A 19,395-nucleotide genomic window follows, 5' to 3' on the forward strand; every position below is an offset into this window, starting at 1 on the left:
CGGCCCACGACACCTGGCCCCCCCACGCCTGTGGCCCCAGGTGAACAGTGATGCCCACGTTGTTAATGCCAGTTTCAGACAAGCACATGGCTGAGAAAGGAATTTCGGATTTATTCCAGCCTGGCAACTGGTCCTGAAACTGCTGGTTTAACCTCCGTGGGACCAGACCCTTGAGGGGCAGGCAGGGCAGGGTAGAGACAATCATGTCACCAGACTGGGCCCTGCACCCGGCCGCGGGGCTGTGAAACCTGCTCTACCCACGATGCTGACTGGAAGACACGCTCTCAACTTAAGCATGGGTGTTTATTAGAAAGGACCAGGCCCTCCGCCGCTCACAACCCAGTGTGCTCCCCGCACTCCCTCTCGTCTCGCGGTAGCTTGACTTCGGGGCAACACCTTATCCATTTCAGCAGCCGCGTCTCCACTAACTCGGTTCCTTTTCCTCCAGGCTCAGGATAAAATCAAACTCCTCTGCCGAAAAGGGCACGAAGAGGAAGAATTAGGTCTGAATCGCCTCCTGAATGGGCTTCCCAGGTGGTGCCAGTGGTAAAGAATCCCCTGCCATGCAGGAGGCATCAGAGACACGGGTTCCATCCCTGGGTCGGGAAGACCCCCTGGAGGAGGGCGTGGAGCCCACTCCAGTGTTCCTGCCTGGACAATGCCATGGACAGAGGAGCCTGGGGGGATATGGTCTGTGGAGTCGCATAGTTGGCACATGCAAAACGACTTACATGCACGCACATGCACGCTCCTGAATGGAGCGGTCCGGCAGGCATGTCTCAGGCACGAGGCCAGCAGCCGCTCCCTCGGGAACGGGGAGGGGGTCTGGCTGCTGCCGCACCCGGCATCCTGGGCAGCCTGGGGAGCTCCTCTCGTGGGAGTTTGGGGGCAGGGCGGGGCGTGGGGAAAACACAGACTCGGCTCTTAACTGCTGTGCTAAGGTTTCACCAGCGAGTATGAGTGAATTCACAGTCGTTCTGGCGTGTGGTCCAAAGACAAGGGCCATCCTTACCTCGGGTCAGGCGCTGGACGGACAGTCTCTGGCGAGTGAAGAGAGCCATGTTTTTTAAAGGGCCGCCAGAGGCTTTGTGTGCTTCGTGATGGGCTCTGAGCTCAGCCAGGGGGATGAAACGCCTCATCATCCGCACAAACTGTACGTCCACCTATGTGGCAGCAGCACATGGGACAGAAAACGCGCCTGTGAAAGGCGTCGTCATCGTCCCCACAAACGACGTCCACCCACATGGCAGCGGTGTGTGGGGCAGAAAGCATGGCTGGCTGTGTCAGCTGGGTGTACGAGGCCCTGCGGGCAGTGCGACCTCCTGGAGCGGGGCTCCGTGCCCTGCCCTAGAGAGCCCCAGAGCCCCCGCCCCCTGTCCATCCGTGAACTAGGAGAAGGAGGAGTCACTTTACCATGGACCACTTGGGGTTGTCTTCTTTGCTGGATGAGTCATAGTGGGGACTGTTTTTCTCAAACTGTGTGTGGTCTGGGTAAGCCTCCTTCACAATCTGAAATCAGATCCGAGTCTCTGGTCATTTGTCCACTCAGCTCCACAGCCAGCCTTCAGTCCGAGTCCAGCTTCCATTTCTTGGCCTACAGTCTCACCCCATCTGTCTGCCGCAGACCAGCGCGGGCTCAGACGTCTGGGAATACTGCAGTCTGAGGCAACCCTGACGGTGGGCGCTCAACCAAGCAGAGCTTGCTGCTGGCACCAGTCCCCCCCCCCACCCTGCAGTCGAGTGTCTGGCTGCCGGCCTGCGTGAGTGCAGGGCCACGATGTGGACCACAAGACGCCTGTGCCCGTGGGGCCGGGGACGCGGGCCCACCTTGCTGTAGTCCTGCCACCTACTCCTGACTGCGGCAGGGGGGTGTGGATGACCCACCTAAGCTGTGTCCCCAGACCCACATGAAGGGAGCCAGCTCAGCCCTCAGCCTGGATACCCGACCTTCATGAGGCCCGCGATGCCCGGCTCTCTGCAGTTGCTGTGGTAGAAGAAGGCCTCCTCGTCCAGCCTCATGGCCCTCAGGAAGTTCCGGGCCTGTTGCAGGAGACAAGGAACAAGTGCTGTCTTCCCACTGGCGGGAAGCACCAGCAGGCAGAAACTGAGTCTGCCTTTGTCAGCGGAGACTGTTTTCTGCAGCTTCCCCCCACTTCAGTTCCATCCTTGCCTTTTACCCAGAGGTGTATCAGGACACTGGCTGGAACACAGGCAGTTTCAAAGCTGCAGGCAGCCAGGTATTTGGGTTTGGGTTCAGGGAAAAAGCGGCCTTGGCTGAGACAGCTTCACTCCTGAGTAGGGCAGAGGGAAGCAGGCTTTACCCCCAAGCCTCACGGCCCCGCCAGCCTGCCTACCTGGTAGTTGCGAACACCGTCCCAGCACGTCGTCTGCCTGGGCTGTGCCTGGAGATCCTCGATGCTGAACTGGGCCAGAAACAAGGTCATTCAGTGAACACTTCTGGGCTGGCTGGTCAGGACGTATGGAAGCAGACACGTTCCTCCCTGTTTAGCGTGGGCACTGCCGGCAGCAGGGCCCAGGAGCCTCCGGGAAGTGCCCCATGGAGCCGTGCGTGCCAGGCATGCAGACAGCAGCCCTGTGCCACCCTGTCATCCCTCACAGTCCAGAGAATTAGCTGAGTGGGTGATTAATCTGGTAACCCAATTATCTCTATTCCACTTAAATATTATGTATCCCTCTATAGCCTCTCCAACTGTGTTGTCTCTGGGCTGTTGTGAGAACTGATTCACACTCACCCCCTGGTTACCGGCTTTTGACAGGGAGATACCTAAGGGCACAGCGGGTGGCAAGAGAAAGGCAGCCCAAGGCCGAGTGTGGCCCGGCTTGGGGCTGGCGGACCAGCCTTCAGACCACATCCGCCCGTGCCTGACACGCAGACAGTTTCACTGGAGCTCAGCCACACCATTTGTTTACTGGAACACAGGTGGCCTGTGGCCAGTTTTTCTAGCGTCATCATTGCTTTTTTTCTTGCGTGGGCATACAGCTGACTGACTGTGGTGACAGGTGGACAGCAAAGGGACGCAGCCCACATGAATCCACTCTCCCCCAGACTCCCCTCCCATGCCGGCCGTGTGGCTTCACAGAGCGAGAGGGCAGAGGGCAGGAAATCCTGCCGGTGCTACTCCACACCACCCTCCCTGCTCCTCAGAGCTAAGAAGCAGGTGATGGGCCCCGTGGCGTCCCCTGTGCACCATGGAGACGGGCGCGGGACCGCACCTTCACATCCACGCCTTTTTCCAGTCGGCTTTCTGGCTCTGACTTCATCAGCCAGTAGCTGCTGAGGGTCTCCCCACCATCTTCAGAGGCTGGAGTCTTCTGGAGGCTGGAGTTCTCCACTTGGGCTGATGCCCCCCCTAGGTTCTTAGTTTTGGTGCGTTTTCCTTCTGGCCCCTTCATGTCTGCAATAGAAGCAAAAAGAAGGGAACTTTCTTACTTGCTGAGAAAGTTCTGATGCAGGAAAAACAGCTGCTATGGAGTCAGAGCTTCCCAGGTGGCACTAGTCTTAAAGAACCCACCTGCCAACACAGGAAACTTAGAGATAGGGGGTTCAGTCCCCGGGGTTGGGAAGATCCCCTGGAGGAGGGCATGGCAACCCACTCGAGCATCCTTGCCTGGAGAATCCCATGGACAGAGGAACCTGGCGGGCTACAGTCCGTGGGGGGTCACAAAATCTGAAGCAACTGAGCACAAGCACAATACAAATAGTGGGCTGAGGCACTGCCTGCGTCATCATCAGTGTTCAGGAACATGAGCTTCTGTGTCACCTCAGACTCCTTCCTTGCTCACTGTGCTCTGAGCCTGCCTCCTTTCCACTCGAAGATGCTCAGAGAAGCTGGATAAAACCGCCACTGAGGAGTTTGCAGACATGGTCAGGACTCAGTTTTGTCCTCCAGTGAGGGAAATGTGCCTGAAGCAGAGTGGGTACCTGGTAACTAAGAGCTGTTAAGTTTTTACCTGTGTTCCGTGGTCACGCTCAACCTAAGGCAGGCAGTCCACACCATCCACCTGGAGGGTATGCGCCAGATCATACACCAGCCTGCCACGCTGGCCTGAACACACCTGACCCTCCTGCACGGCCTCTGAACTAAGTGGAAGCTCCGACGTGAGCCATCCTGACGGCCGTCTAACACGCGGCACCCTCCTGGTGTGCCGGTCGTCCCCCCGGACAGTGATCGGGACACTAAATAAACACCGCGTGCGCTGATAAGCAACAACCCGGAACCCTCGTCCGTCTCCAGCAAGCACTTCCTCTGCCTCTGAGTGCTCTGCTGCTGCTGCTCTTCCACTGAATGCCCCTCACCCTGTGAACACGAGAGACGCCCCGCTCTCCTACCCATCTTCCACGCTAGACTCAAAGCACCCGGCCCCCCGACCTCTTCCCTTCCGCGTGTGGCTCCCCTTGGAGTGGGGGCCGCGCGCGCCGGCCCTCGTCCCAGCGCCTTCCCCGGAGAGTCAGCGCTCGGACGGACGAGCGGCAGAGAAGGACCCAGGACAGAAGCCTGGGGGCGGTTCGGAGCCCGGGATCACAGAACCAGCCTCCCGACTTCTCCCCGCGCGCGCTGAGCGGCCCGGCGCGCTCACCCGGCCCCGCCGGCCTCCTCCGGGCTCGCGGCATGCTGTCCCGCGGGTCGGGACGGCCGCCGCCTCGGGCGCTCGCTGGACCCCCCGCGGCGACCAGCGAAGCCTCTGCACCCCGCGAAGCCCCCAGCGCGCGCCTCTGGTGCTCTCCTCTCTCCGTCAGCGCCGCGCGCTCGGGGCCGACCCTCGCGATCCCCGCCGGCGCCCCGCGGCGCTCTCCAGTCTTGGCTCACGCACCGCGGCCCGCGGGCCTCTGGGAATTGTAGTTCCGGCTCCTACCGCAGGCGCCCCGAGCGCGCCCTCGGGGGCCGCGGCGCGCACTACAGTTCCCGGCGTGCAGTGCGGCGTGGCCCCCGCGGCCCGTCGGCCTCCCGAGGTCGCGGGCGCTCAGACCGCGGCCGGAGCTGCGGGGAGAGGAGCTAGCAGAGGTGATGCTGCGAGGAACCTGCCAGCGCACCGGGGCGTGGCTGAGGGGGCTGCGCCGCGGGCCCCGGGGCCCCGCCGAGAGCGCCCGGAGGGGCGTCGTCTCCTGCATCGACCGTAAGGCCCGCCGGTGGCAGGCTCCGTCCAGTTGGCCGGGCCGCCCCCGGCTCCGCATAGGCGCGTGCGGAGCAGGTGGGGCGCGCGGGCGGGCGGGGGGCCCACGGCGGGCTCGGCCGGGTCCGAGCGGGGGTTCCCTTCTCTCCCAGCGCTCGGAGTTGCCTTGTTACCTCTGCTTGCTGATAAGGGCGGGCTTCGCCGCGGGGACTCGTGAGCTTTGCTGTTATTAATCATAAACTTACTCAGGTGGTAAAGAGTCTGCCTACAATGCGGGAGACCCGGGTTCAGTCCCTGGGTCGGGAAGATCCCCTGGAGAAGGAAATGGCAACCCACTCCAGTACTCTTGCCTGGAAAATCCCATAGTCAGAGGAGCGTGGTAGGCTACAGTCCATGGGGTCGCAGAGTCGGACACGACTGAGTGACTTCACTTTCTTTCACTTTATGTATCATTTGACAGATGGAGAAATTTGTTTTGGGTCTAGTGCAGCCCTCTTGTTTTACAGTGGGGAACCTGAGACAGAGAGAAGCCTTCCCTCCTGAGAGCTGTGTGATTAATAGTTGCAGACCCAGAGCTTGAACTGCCTGGTTGCTCGTCCATTGCAGTTTGCTGGAGCTTCCCACGTGCTCTCGGCTCCAGGATTCGCAGAACTGTTGAGATCTGGTTAGGTGTGTGCTTTGGATGCATTCAGAGTTTCCTGTGTTCAGTTTTTTGGCCTCTTGTTTACCCTTGAACTACTGTACAGTCAAGAGTTTCCTCCTCTAATGTGGGCTCTTGTTCTGTTTAGCTTTACTACTTCTGTGTGTATTTGTGTATGTATATCTTTGTGTGTATGTGCTGGCTTCTTGAATCTGCCAATAGCTCCAGCAAACTTAATGTGGCCTGGTTTTTGTTGTGTTTTTTTCGCTCATGTTTTCTGGAAACTGGGGTATTTATACTCAGTAATATTGAGTATACTCATACAGTATACTCATGCTTTCTTGTGTATTATTTACTTTTTAACTTGACTTTTTGCTTGTTTACTCCAGCGGGTGTTCTCCTTTTGTTGTTGTTGCTGTTCAGTCGTGTCCGACTCTTTGCGACCCCATGGACCGCAGCACACAGGCCTCCCTGTCCATCACCAACTCCTGGAGTTTCCTCAAACTCATGTCCATCGAGTCAGTGATGCCATCCGACCATCTCATCCTCTGTCTGTCCCCTTCTCCTCCTGCCCTCAGTCTTTCCCAGCATCAAGGTCTTTTCTAATGAGTCAGCTGTTTGCATCAGGTGGCCAAAGTATTGGAGCTCCTTTGTTGGCATTCCATTCTCTAGAAATGACTGTTACTGATCTTAAATAAATATGTGACCATGCTGTATCTATGCAAGCACCCTCAGAGACACTGTAGGTTTGGTTCACTGTAGTCTGTGACATGTGCAGCAGCATCGGGTCTAAGAAAACAGCATTCACACCTTAATTTTAAAACACTGCATTGCTAACAAAAAACAAGGCTAACCATCATTTGACAATGCAGGGTTGCTGCAGACCTTTGATTGGTTAAAAAAAAAAAAACAGATTCTGCAGAGTGAAGTGAAGGACAGTAAAACGACGTGTGCCTTTATGTCTGACTTGTCTGAATTTGTTCCCTGTTAATTTACTTTGGATGCAGTTTCAGTTGAGTTCAGTCGCTTTCTTTGTGACCCCATGAACCGCAGCATGCCAGGCCTCCCTGTCCATCACCAACTCCCAGAGTCCCCCCAAACCCATGTCCATCGAGTCGGTGATGCCATCCAACCATCTCATCCTCTGTCGTCCCCTTCTCCTCCCACCTTCAATCTTTCCCAGCATCAGAGTCTTTTCCAGTGAGTCAACTCTTCGCATCAGGTGGCCAAAGTATTGGAGTTTCAGCTTCAGCATCAGTCCTTCCAATGAACACCCAGGACTGATCTCCTGTAGGATGGACTGGTTGGATCTCCTTGCAGTTTAGATGTACTTAAACCTTTTATACCTTGAACTACTTGTTTGAATCTGTCGATACTAATAATAGCGTCTGTAAACATGTGTTGAGCTGTTGCTCAGACTGAAGTTCTGAAGTGCATATACACTCAGGTGTTTGTTTCCTTAGCACTTACGACATCCTGCCCCAGCACTGCCCCATGGTAGACCTTTGGTCCGAATTCTTTTGTGAGTGGAAAATGGCCTGAGTCCTGAGTAGGGAACCGTGAAGTGTTTATCCCTGACCATACTTCTGAGCGCACCACCCAATGTAGTTTTCTGCCTTGGACTTCTCAAGAGAACGCCACCTTTAATCTTCACAACTCCCATCTTAATGAGAGTCCGGGTGGGGACACACAGCTCTCTCCTGGCTCACGGGCAGCTGCTCCCGAGGCCCGGGTTCGCCCGGGTTCTCTGAGAGAATGGCTGCGGGGCAATCAGGCACCGAAAGGGGTTGTCCCCTGAGACTCCGCACCTCCTGTGCTCTGGACCGTCCCCCCAGGACCTTGTTTAATGTTTAACCTGGAAGGGTGTAGTCTTAGGAGGTCACACGGAGCCCGCACCTTCCACTTTGCCCTTGACATTTTCACAGCCACTGCTATGCCTCCCGCAGTAAGAGACACTCCTTGATGCTTCTTAGCACATCTGAGGCAGGGGGTCCTTTCCAAGGGGCAGCACCAAGATATAAAGGAGAAATAACTGTGATTCGCCCTGTGAAGGTTGCTGACCATTCTGTGGTGTGGCTCCCAGGATTCATGGTCCTGTCTACATGCTCTACACCATTCCCAACAGGTTGTGGTCTTCTCACAGGAGCTTTGCTTAGGTTCTTTGCTTTTAGCTTCCGGCCTGCCCTTAGCAGAACGTGTCACCTTGCAAAACGGGGAAAATGGTAAAGGTTTCAGGCCCTGGCTGTTGGGCCTGTTGCTCTGTTTCACAGCTCAGTCCTGTCCTGCATTCACACTGTGCAGTGTTTGGGGGTAAAAAAGAAACGTACAAAATGAACGGTGTTCACGTCATTCGGAGAGCTGGCTATTTAGAGAAAAGCTGTGAAGTGGTGACACTGAACTGGGTGGTCAGGGTGTCAGGCTGATGCAGGGATCTTTCTCCTAAAAAGTGTCACCTGTCGTGAGATACTGGAGGAGTAGTATCTCTTTCAAAACATTTATGGTTCTAGAAAAACTTATCCTGTTGGAGCTGGACTGATAGTATCGCTCAGTCAGTTCCTTAGCTTTTAAGTAGCTTCAAGCTGGAAGTGAAGGAATTACCCAAAGCACTAATAGTCGGGGAGGAAAATACTCTAAAACTTCTGAATGTACTTGGTGAAGACAGATTTAGGGGGCCCTTGGCCTTGTTCTCAGCGCGGGAAGACTCAGCATCCCTGTTAATCCGTGACTGTCAAATGCACAGCTTTGCTGCAGGACGTTTATCCTCAGTGTGGAAAGTAAGCCAGAGTGCACCTATTTTCCTTTCCTGATTGAGCACAATGACTCGGTTGACACATATAGACAGATATGCACAGATTCTGATACAGAAAAGGTAGGGCATCCTAAAGGAAAAAAAAATGTTTTACCATAATATGAGGGTCAGTGTGTATTATTTTTTTAATGTGGTTTTACAAGGAGGAAAGGAGAAAGATGAGTAATGGAAGAAGTAGTAACAGGGTGGAAGAAGTCAGCTAGTGTGTTGGGAGCACCGAAGGGAGGTGCGGGTTCACAGGGGCGTGCGGCGGAGCTCCATGCGGGGGTGCTCTCGAAGGTCCTCTGCCCGCCACGCTGCATGGGGCTTCTGGCCTGCTGTCCTCTCCCCTGAGCCCCGATCCAATTCTGAGTGAATGCTGCCTTGCCCACAGCTTCCATGGGACTAAATGAAGAGCAGAAAGAGTTCCAGAAAGTGGCCTTCAACTTTGCTGCCCGCGAGATGGCGCCGCACATGGCAGAGTGGGACCAGAAGGTGCGGGTGTTCAGCTGCACGATGAGCCCGCCTCCTCCCGAGCGCCCAGCTTGTTCAGTGTCTGTTCTGCTCTGAAAACTCACAGCAAATGCGAGTGCCTGTAGGGGCGCGAGTCCTCCTCCTGCAGATAGCACTGTTTTAATTCGTAGATGAAAATTAAGATTTGGGCACTCTTAAAATCCAGACAGTACTGGAATGATAGAAAGGAATTTGAGTGCCAGAAAGCAGTCCTCGTAGAATGCATTTTAACTGGTACCACTGTGTGGGTAACAAAAGCAGCACTGAGTTGAGGGGCTCCGTCCCCTTGCCTGAGTGCACACTTCTGGGTCCCTCCTCACGCCCCCTGAAGAGAAGCCCGCCTGTGAGTCCCTCTCTGATGACCCTGCCCTTTTGTCCACAGGAGCTGTTCCCTGTGGACATGATGCGGAAGGCAGCGCAGCTGGGCTTCGGGGGGGTGTATGTTCGGACAGACGTCGGAGGGGCGGGCCTCTCGCGGCTGGACACCTCCGTCATCTTTGAAGCCTTGGCCACGGGCTGCACCAGCACCACGGCCTACATGAGCATCCACAAGTGAGTGCCCGGCCCGGCGGGCACAGCGCATGCTCGCATGGGTCGGCAGGCACCTTCTTTGTGAATGGGAGAGGGTTTTGCTGTGTAGGTTGCCTGTCCCTGAGGAGCCAGACTGTTAGCAGTTCACACGAGGTCTGCAGCTGCCTCTTGTGCCCGAATCTGTTATCTTGTGTGTTGCTTAGAGAATGCTGCCCTTCTCCCAGGTGCCAGCTGACCTGGTTCCAGACAAGAGTTCTGCATTAGGGAAGGGCCTCCCTTCCCTTTCCCTCAACCCAGAGATGGAGCCTCCACTAATTTGGGAGAGTACATAGGACGGCTTGGTTTTTGAAGGAGCTCTGTTAACCTAACTGGCGATAGTGTGGCCAGCACCCAGGTGACCTTGGCCCTGGGTCCCTCTGGGTACTGTGTTCCCCGACTATGTGCTAATCCAGGCCTTTGCTTGAAAGGCCTGAGCCTTCTCAGCTGTGGCTTCTCCCCTCTGCGCGTGCCCTCCCCCTCAGACTGCCTTTCCCTTCTGTCTGTCTCTGTCCTCGCCTCCTGGGTGCGCTCAGCATGTGTGTCTGGATGATCGACCGCTTCGGGAGTGAGGAGCAGCGGCAGCGGCTATGCCCGCCGCTCTGCGCCATGGAGAAGTTCGCCTCCTACTGCCTCACCGAGCCAGGTGGGTGTGCCTGCCCGCCCCCCTCCCGGCTCATGTCTCTATCCCGAATGAGAGATCTCATAAGCTCGCAGGTCACAAGGCTCGGGGCTCCCTGGGGCGGAGGGGACAGCGGGGTGGGGGGGGCTCTCCCTGAGCATGGAGCGCTTCTCCAGGCCTGGATCGAAGGCGTCTGTCATTAGGGGCGGTCTCTCGGGAGCTGGGGCCTCACTGGCTCCCTCCCTTCCCCAGCACCCCCACCTCTCAGCTCCCCTTCGTCCTGCCCTAGGGAGTGGGAGCGACGCCGCCTCCCTCGTGACCTCTGCCGTGCGACGACAGGATCATTACATCCTCAATGGCTCCAAGGTACACAGCCAGCGACCACGGCCCTTCCAGGCAGGCTGGCAGCCCTTCCCCTTGCCACCCACCCGGCCCATGTGTCTGCAAGTGAACCTTCCCGAAAACAGCATGTGGGGCGAGGACCTCAGACCTATTTCCCTGTGTTCACCATCGCTGTTTCTCCTCTGGTCTGAGCCCAGTTAGGCCCGTCCTGTATCCATACTTTCTGTGGCCTGGGTGCAGCTTCCTGGGACCCCTTCCCACTGCCCCTCACCTCCCACTGCCCCATCAACGGGGGACCCACTGCGACTCCTCAGGCCTTCATCAGTGGTGGTGGCGAAGCTGACATCTACGTAGTGATGTGCCGCACAGGAGGGCCGGGCCCCAGAGGCATCTCCTGCGTAGTGGTGGAAAAGGGGACCCCTGGCCTCAGCTTCGGCAAGAAGGAGAAAAAGGTGAGTGCGGTTGGACAGGGCGCGTCAGGCGGGAGCCCCACCCCAGCTCAGCAAGTGGGTCGCCCTGGCGCCCCGGCCTTGTAGGCTGTTGCTTCAGCAAGGGTTTCGACAGCGCGGGGAGCTGGGGGCGGGCCTCACTGCATCGCATGGCGCCTGCGTTTGCCAGTGGCTTACATCAGCAGAGATATGAGAAATCTCCACTGGCTCCCGCTGCCACTTCTGGCCTGTATTTCTTACTTCCTACCTCTCCGCCCCCTTGTTACCCAGGAAGATATGCTGACAGGAGACTAGAGGTCTTGGGAGTGAAATGCTCTTGGCCCACTTTTCTTCTTTAGCTCAGCAGAGCTCAGGGGAGGTAACCGTGGGTCCCTCAGGAACGTAAGAGGAGAGTGTTTCCCTAGGCCTCGAGAAGATATCTCCAGGATGGACAGATCCCACAGCCAGGCCCTGAGCTGTAGACCTGTGGTTACCTCACTGCCCTTGGTCCTGAGCTGGGGTCTGCTCAGGTGGGCCGGCCTGGTGAGTCCTCGGCTCCAGCAGGTGCCCTTAGAGTCGGGGCTGGGGAGCAGTCCGCGAGGAGATGGCCCCACGTCTGCCTCTCATCACCTCTGCTGGCTCCCCAGGCCCCCCACGCCCCTCCATGCCCTTCCTGATCCTGACTCTCTGCAGCTGCCAGGGCTTGAGACGCTCAGCGCCCCCTCCCTCGTGCAGCAAAGCTGGACCCTCTCAACACCGAATGTGCAAAGCCTTATGCTCTCTCCTGCCTGCGATTGTAAGACACGGGGCCTCTTACCTTTGTAAACGCTGAGCTATGTGCATGCGGCATGGGAGACGGGTGGGATGTCTGTCTGGTTTTGAGACGGACAGACACGGAGTCTGACATGTTGTATTATAGAACCAGGTTATACTGATTCTGGTGTTTGTGCTCATAAAGCTAGTGTTGGCTGATTCAACACATTTGTATTTCTGGTATCTGTTGGCAGTATTACCAAAGCTAGCTAGCTTGGGGCTTGGGAAAAAATTGTAAATAAATTCCGTATACAAAAAGTTTCTCTTTTTCTCCTTATGCTCTGTGCTTCTCTCACTTTCAAGCATACATTATTGTCTTTTTTTGGTTTTCTTCTTGATTATTAGTTGTGCTTTGCGTATCTCTTGACAAATGGGAAATTCAGAAGGCCATCTCATTGGTTCAGCAGCTAGCAGGTGTCTGCTGCCAGGTACCTGGACAGAGCAGAGCACCAGACCGGCGCGCTGGGCTGCCTGTGAGCAGCAGGCGGGCCAGCGGACTCGCGGATAAATGCAGTGCCTCCTGTCAGCGTGAGGGAAGGGAGCAAGCCCGGGCGTGATGCGGGCAGAGGAGAGCTGCTTGGTGTAGGGACAGCGTGGCCCTCTGAAGATAAGGTATCACCTGATGCAATCTGCCAGTTCAGGAGCCCGCTGCCAGCCAGCCATGAGGAGGGCTCTGGGCAGAGGCAGCAGTGGTTGCGAAGGGCCTGATGTGGAAACAAAATTAGTGTGTTTGAAGAAGCCAGAATTTCTCAGTGTGGCCGGAGCGTCATGAGCAGAAGGCTCCGTGTGGGGTGAGGTCAGAGAGCTTGCAGGCCAGGCAAGGGGTTACCTGCCGACCCCCTCGCTTGATCTGGCTGCTCTGGTAGCCTGAGCAGCTGGCTTTCCCCACCCCCTCCCGTCTTTCCTGCAAGCACATGCTTCCACTTGGTGTACTGAGCGCCTTCTGTAGCTGAGAACTTGAAACAGAAAAGGAGTGAGGAATTGCTTTAGCTTGGATTTAGTTGTCAAAAGATTTTGTATGGAATAATGGTTTTCTCGCCGGACGGGTATCGGGGAGGACTCCTCGATGGCAATGGGAAGGTGGTCTTTGGAATGAAAGACAGACAGGAAGGGACTCCTTGTTCTGGGCTGGGACCGGGGAGTATCTGTTCTTTCTGGTTGCAGCTTCTCAGGGACTCTGGGCGGTGAGGAGCGGGCTTCTCTGCCCTGGGGAGGAGGGAGACGTTTTCACCGGAAGGGGCTGGGAGGTGGCGGCCATGTGTCTGTGGTTCTGTTACAACTCAGTGTTAAGGTCGCCGGAGCTGCCCTATCCAGGGGTGTGTATCCTGCGCGGGAGGTGAGTGCCCAAGGAGACCCCTGGCCAGGGTGGGAGGGTTCAGACTCGGGGTCTGGAAGACAAGAGGTCAGGGCCGGCCCTGCTGGCCAGAGCGGCCTTGGGAGGCTCCACGGGGAGTTGGGGGTGGGGGGTGTTCCCAGGGAGGGGCAGAGGCAGCAGAAGGTCAGTGTGGGAGGCCCTGAAGGGGGCGGGATAGGAGAAAGGGGCTGAGCCCGGGTTGGACAGAGGCCTCAGAGGACAGGCCGTGGGCGGGGGCCGCTTCCCAGGCAGGGCACCCTCAAGGGGGTGGGGGGGGAGGGCTGCCAGCCCCTGGGCCGGGGGCTTGTCTGGCCCTGTGCCCACAGGATCTGACAGCGTGGGTCTTCTGGAGCGGCGAGGAAGGAGGCCAGTCTATGTCTGTGGGGCACCTAAATCGGCTCTTCGTGAGGAAGGGGGCTCTGCCGGCCTCCTGGTGAAGCTGCCCCAGAAGGCACGCGGGCCGCCAGCCGGCTAGTTACAGGGCATGGGCTGCGTCCTAGGGGTGGAGAACTGTCCCTGGGCTCGAGACTGACATACTGAGGGGGTGTCTTGCTAAACCAGCTCCCTAGGAAAAGCAGAGACCAGGAAGTCCTCCTGTGCAGCCTTTGTCGGTGTCTGTGGTGTGAATGCTCCCACTTCCGGCCGCCGGCGTGACGCCGCCGGAAGCCCCGCGGGGGCCAGGTGCGTGACTGGCTTCCGCGCTCTGGAGCCGGTCCCGCGGCAGGCTGGTGTGGTGAGCGGATGCCCGGAAGTAGGTGTTCTCGATATGTTTAAACGTGCTGAAAGGGAAGTCTGTCAGAGCTGACATATTGAGGAGTGGCCTTCCCGTTTCTCCTCAGCTGAGTTCTCGGGAGCCTGAGTCCCGGGACCGTAGAGCGCCCATCTCGGGCCCGAGTGGACAGCGGACGCCGCGCCGCGTGGTGACTGCCGGGCCGCCACACAGCCCCTGATTTTTGCTAGGTGGGGTGGAACTCACAGCCGACCCGAGCGGTGATCTTTGAAGACTGTGCCGTCCCGGTGGCCAACAGGATCGGGGAAGAGGGCCAGGGCTTCCTCATCGCCATGAAGGGCCTGAATGGCGGGAGGATCAATGTCGGTGAGGACCGAAGGGGCTGGGGGTGGGGGGCAGGCGCGACGGCCCCCAACTCACTGGCCGCCTTGGTCCCCTCCCTCCCAGCCTCCTGCTCCCTGGGAGCCGCTCACGCCTCGGTCGTCCTCGCTCGAGACTACCTCAAGGTCCGGAAGCAGTTTGGAGAGCCTCTGGCCAATAACCAGGTAACTCTCCACCCCTTCATTTGCTCTTGTCTCCAGAGCATCTTCTGGAACAGTGGGGCCCTAATGTCTCTTACTGGTTTTACCCTCATTGCAGCCAGAACTTCTGCTTTTTTTCTTTCCAGTTTATAATAATTTTTATTTATAGTCACAGGAAGAGTCCTGATGTGTTACATGGCAAGAGAAACATGATATTTTAGGAGCGTGTGCTATTTTGTTTATGAAATACATAAATACATTTAAACACTAATAAAACGTTTTCAAAGATAGGTCTGAAAATGCAAAAAGTAGTTATTTCAGGGGAGCGGGATTGGAGTGTTTGTGACCCAGTTTTTCATTCTTTTTTCTTTATTGAAGTAACACTGGTTTACAACATCTTTAAGGTTTCCTGCATACATTGTAATTGGACTTCTTTTCCACCATAGCAAGCTCACCACCAGAAGTCTGATTCCTTCCATCACCGTTCAGCTGACCCCCTTTACCCGTTTCATCGTCCTGCCCTCTTCTTCTGGTAACCCCCAGTCTGTTCTCTGTATCTGTGAGGTGGTTTTGTGTTTTCATTTACTGTGTGTTTTTTAGATTCTTCGTGTGAGTGAAATCATACAGTATTTGTCTTTTTCTGTCTGACTTCACTTAACGTAACACTCTAGGTCCATCCATGTTGGCACAAATGGCAGAATTCCATTCTTTTTATGGCTAAGTAGTAGTCCATCGTTGAAGAAGGCAATGGCACCCCACTCCAGTACTCTTGCCTGGAAAATCCCATGGACAGAGGAGCCTGGTGGGCTGCAGTCCATGGGGTCGCTACAAGTCAGACATGACTGAGCGATGTCACTTTCACTTTTCACTTTCATGCATTGGAGGAGGAAATGGCAACCCACTCCAGTATTCTTGCCTGGAGAATCCCAGGGACGGGGGAGACTGGTGGGCTGCAGTATGGGGTCGCACAGAGTCGGACACAACTGAAGCGACTTAGCAGCAGCAGCAGCAGTAGTCCATCGTATGCATATGTTCCATCTTCTTTGTCCTTTTCTCTTGTTGGACACTTAGGTTGCTTCCATATTTTAGCTATTGCAAATGCTGCAGTGAACTTGAGGACGCATGTATCTTTTTGATTTAGTGTTTTCATATTTTTTTGGAAAAATACCATAAGTGGAATAGCTGGATCATGGGATAGTTCTATTCAGCTCTTAGCTTGTTGAGGTCCCTTTGTAGGTTATGGTCTTTTTTCTGACTGACTTTAAGGTTCTTTGTCATTGACGTTGGACAGGTTTAATATATGTCTGGGAGAAGGTCTTTTTGCCTTGAGGTAATCAGGTGTTCTCTTAGCCTTGTGGACATTTATATCCTGTTCCTTCCCCAGGTTTGGGACTTTCTCAGCTTTCTGTAAATGAGCTCTGTACCCCCGTCCCCTGTGTTCTCCTTCTGGGATGCTTACCATCCTTACACTGCTCTTTCTGGTGGAGTGGGATAGCTCTGATAGGGTTGATTTTGTTTTAATCTTAGCTCTCTTCTTCTACCTGAATCATTTCCAGGTTTCTGTCTTCAGGTTCTGTAATTATATGGTCTGCTATATTTGCATAGCTTTCTAATGCACTCCACATTACGTATATTGAGTTCTTTAGCTCCAGGATTTTGGTTTGATTCTTTCTTGGAATGTCAGTATCTTTGGCAAAATATTCCTTCTGTTCATTACTTTTATTCCTGAGTTATCTCGTAGCTCATTGAATTTCCTCATGCTGGCTCTTTTGAATTCTCCACCAGTTAGAGCCAGTATTCATGACTGGTTTGGTTTCTGGAGAATTGTCATCTTTTTGTGATAGCCTGTGTTCCTGGTGAGTTACTCCTCTTCAGCTGGCTCATTTGAAGTAGCCAGTCTGTTCTCAGGTAAAGCTTTTTTCTGCCTGATTCTAACAACCCCACAGGTTGGAAGTTAGAGGCTTTTCTTCTGGTTTCCAGCAGGTGGTTCTGCAGCGCGGGCTTTGATTTCTCTTGCCTGCGTGGCCTCTCCCTGAGGTGTTGCCTGGGCTCCTTGCTGCTCCCTGTGCCCAGGCTTCTGGCTACGGCTGGTATCCCACTGGAGGCACCCAGATGGTGGGTTCCTCCGCCTTGTCCAGGATCGCCTGGGGTAGGGGAGCGGGGGTGGAGCTGGGGTCTCGAGTACCTCACCTGTCTTGACTTGCTGGGTCCTGGGCGCTCCTGTGGGCTCAGCTTCCGGGCCAGGGGCCGAGGTCTGGGGTCTCAGGTCCTCGGGTCCTGCTTCTCCAGGTCGCAGCCCACCACCATGAGGTGCAGAGGTGTGGGCCACCAGGGCACCCTGGTGTGCTGGGCAGAGGAACCTGTGTGGAGCTGTGGGCACTTTACTGGCTGTAGGTTGAAGGGGTGGACAGAGGGGGCATCTCCCTGAGGAGCTGGTACCTGCAGTGCAGGAGTGGAGTGGACTTGGAGCTTACCAGGCACGTTCCTGGTGGGGCCCAGGCCCTGTGGCCCCGAGGCCTGTCCTTGGCGGGGGCTCTCTGGGCCCCGGGCAGTGCTGAGCGTCTGTGTGTGTGGTTCTCTTGCCTCTCGCTGCAGTACCTGCAGTTCCAGCTGGCCGAGATGGCGGCCAGGCTGGTGGCCTCACGGCTGATGATCCGCACTGCGGCCGTGGCTCTGCAGGAGGAGCGGGAGGATGCGGTGGTCCTGTGCTCCATGGCCAAACTCTTCGCTACGGACGAATGCTTTGCAGTGAGTGCTGGTGCTGTAGCTCTCCTGGGCGCCCAGGATGTGGTGGGCCTTCTGTTCGCTCCTGGGGTGCTACTTGAGGCACCAGTTACTCAGGAGAGGCCCACGTGGGCGCTCCTAGGGAGGAGCGCATTCCTGGGACCCAAGGTTCCTCACCCCCATCTCCCTGTAGATCTGCAACCAGGCCCTGCAGATGCACGGCGGCTATGGCTACCTGAAGGACTATGCCGTCCAGCAGTACGTGCGGGACTCCCGGGTCCATCAGATCCTTGAAGGTAAAGGCACCCAAGATGGCTTCCTCCCTGTCGGAGCATTCAGCCCGGCATCTGTCCCCGTGCTGCCTGGGTCCCGCCTCCCCTCCTCCCTCCTGGCCCCTGTGGAGGGGAGGGCACTGGCCTGGGGATCAGGAAGTTCTGCTCTATCCCCTCTCAGGTCACCCTCCCCCCCCCTTGGCCTTTGTCAGTTTATTTATTTATTTGTTTGTTTGTTTGTTTATTATTTTTGTTTGCGCTGGGTCTTTGTTGCTGCCCAAGTTTTCTCTAGTTGCAGCGAGCAGGGGCTACTCTTCTTTGCCATGCGCCGGCTTCTCATGGCAGCAGCTTCTTTTATTGCAGAGCACGGGCTTCAATCATTGCAGCACATGGGCTCAGTGGCCGTGGCTCCCAGGTTCTAGAGCGCAGACTCGGCGGCCATGGCTCCTGGGTTCTAGGGCAGGCTCGGCAGCCATGACTCCCAGGTTCTAGAGCGCAGGCTCGGTAGCCATGGCTCCCAGGTTTTAGAGTGCAGACTCAGTGGCCATGGCTGCCAGGTTCTAGGGCACAGGCTTGGCGGCCATGACGCCCAGGTTCTAGAGCACAGGCTCAGCAGCTGTGGCTTCTGGGTTCTAGAGCGCGGGCTCAGTAGCCGTGACTCCCAGGTTCTAGAGCACAGACTTGGTGGCTGTGGCTCCCAGGTTCTAGAGCATTTTTTGCATCAGAAAGAATGTAAAGATGAAGCAAGCAACTCATCTCCTCCCCCCAGCAACTGATTCCACCCCCTTTCAGGGAAAATGTTTTTGTTCTTTTAAAATTCAGTTTTCTGATTACCAACGATGTTGGCGTATTTATCGTTGAAAAATTACAAAACACAAGAAAAGTTTAAAAAGATCATTCAGGTTTTGACATCTGAATTAATATTTTGGGTTCCTTTTATAGTTTAGACCAAAAATACAGTTTTTGGACTTTTTCTGTGCTTGTAGATACACTTTTAAAGAATAGAATTATATTGCGTGTATGTTCTGCTGTTTTATTTTGCTTTTTACCTAATAAAAGCATTTTTACCATCAGGAGAGGTTTTTCACAGGTTAATTTTTTCTTCTTGCTGACACCTGTCGAGATGAAAAGCACTGCTGTTTACAGTCCTGGTCAGACTGGTCAGAGCCTCGCTGACCCTAGGCCTGGCCCGCCCTCTCCCTCTCGCAGGCAGCAACGAAGTGATGCGGATACTGATCTCGAGGAGCCTGCTACAGGAGTAGCCCGCCCCAGGCTCTGACGGCAGGTCAGTGGTGGGTGGCCCCCATGGAGGCACGGTGACGAGTGAGTCGGGCTGCTGGAAGGGCTGACATCTCCACTGCGGCTTCACAACATCAGCTGAAAGACGGCAGGGCCTCCAGACTGGAGCTCCGGAGAGGACATGCCGCCTAGTCTTCCTGGCGCTCAGGGTGGCGGGGAGCTCCTTACCTGGCCCACAGAGTCCTGGCGTGCCTGCATTCTGCTGGTTGCCTGGATCCGTCCCGAGGGCCCTGGACGCCCCGAGGAGGGCTTCCCAACTGCAGCAGAGGCGTGGGAAAGGAGTGGGGCAGAGATGATTCCTATCAGTTCTGCTCCGCCTGCCCCCTGAGGATGAGACCGTCCCTGTGGCCACCCTCGAGCGGCTCCTCTGAATGCAAGTCACGATGAGAGGGATGTGCGAGGCCTCTTCCCATGCCACAAGTGGGGTGCACCTGCACCTCCGCCACTCAAGTGTCATGGGCTCAGGTGGTCTGGGACAGGTTGTTTAGAAGCACGTGGTCTGGGAATGGTCCTCAAAGCTCCTATGACCTTTCCTGATAAATGCTTTGAGTATGTTTCTTTTCTGAGCTTTTGTTTCTCATTTTCGCTCTTCTTTTTAAATGTTTTTAATCACTACATTGATAAATAAAATCTACCACTGTCTACCTTT

General features: G+C 55.7%; 2 protein-coding genes across 5 annotated transcripts; one reads left to right on the forward strand and one right to left on the reverse strand.

The window, feature by feature from the left end:
* Positions 1 to 284: 284 nt before the first annotated feature.
* Positions 285 to 4,840, reverse strand: THYN1 (thymocyte nuclear protein 1). Its single transcript, XM_043483014.1, has 7 exons — positions 4,600 to 4,840; positions 3,235 to 3,416; positions 2,355 to 2,423; positions 1,948 to 2,040; positions 1,414 to 1,509; positions 1,013 to 1,163; positions 285 to 471 (listed from the first exon to the last, which is right to left on the reverse strand). Exons 1-7 carry the CDS (start codon positions 4,631 to 4,633, stop codon positions 425 to 427), a joined length of 672 nt encoding a protein of 223 aa, XP_043338949.1. The 5' UTR covers positions 4,634 to 4,840; the 3' UTR covers positions 285 to 424.
* Positions 4,841 to 4,930: 90 nt separating this feature from the next.
* On the forward strand, positions 4,931 to 19,395 carry ACAD8 (acyl-CoA dehydrogenase family member 8). Of its 4 annotated transcripts, none has more exons than XM_043483008.1 (12): positions 4,931 to 5,211; positions 5,695 to 5,802; positions 8,956 to 9,056; positions 9,457 to 9,626; positions 10,178 to 10,287; positions 10,553 to 10,629; positions 10,920 to 11,057; positions 14,161 to 14,296; positions 14,378 to 14,475; positions 17,047 to 17,199; positions 17,369 to 17,471; positions 18,657 to 19,395. In XM_043483008.1, the coding sequence occupies exons 1-12, from the start codon at positions 5,028 to 5,030 to the stop codon at positions 18,707 to 18,709; spliced, it is 1,431 nt and encodes a 476-aa protein (XP_043338943.1). In that variant the 5' UTR covers positions 4,931 to 5,027; the 3' UTR covers positions 18,710 to 19,395. The 4 variants fall into 4 exon arrangements, with proteins under 4 accessions (XP_043338943.1, XP_043338945.1, XP_043338944.1 ...); XM_043483009.1 differs by having other exon boundaries at positions 4,998 to 5,136; positions 5,640 to 5,802; positions 10,803 to 11,057; XM_043483010.1 differs by lacking the exon at positions 5,695 to 5,802 and having other exon boundaries at positions 4,934 to 5,136.

This window comes from Cervus canadensis, chromosome 11 (genome assembly GCF_019320065.1).
Source record: "Cervus canadensis isolate Bull #8, Minnesota chromosome 11, ASM1932006v1, whole genome shotgun sequence".
Classification (NCBI taxonomy): domain Eukaryota; kingdom Metazoa; phylum Chordata; class Mammalia; order Artiodactyla; family Cervidae; genus Cervus; species Cervus canadensis.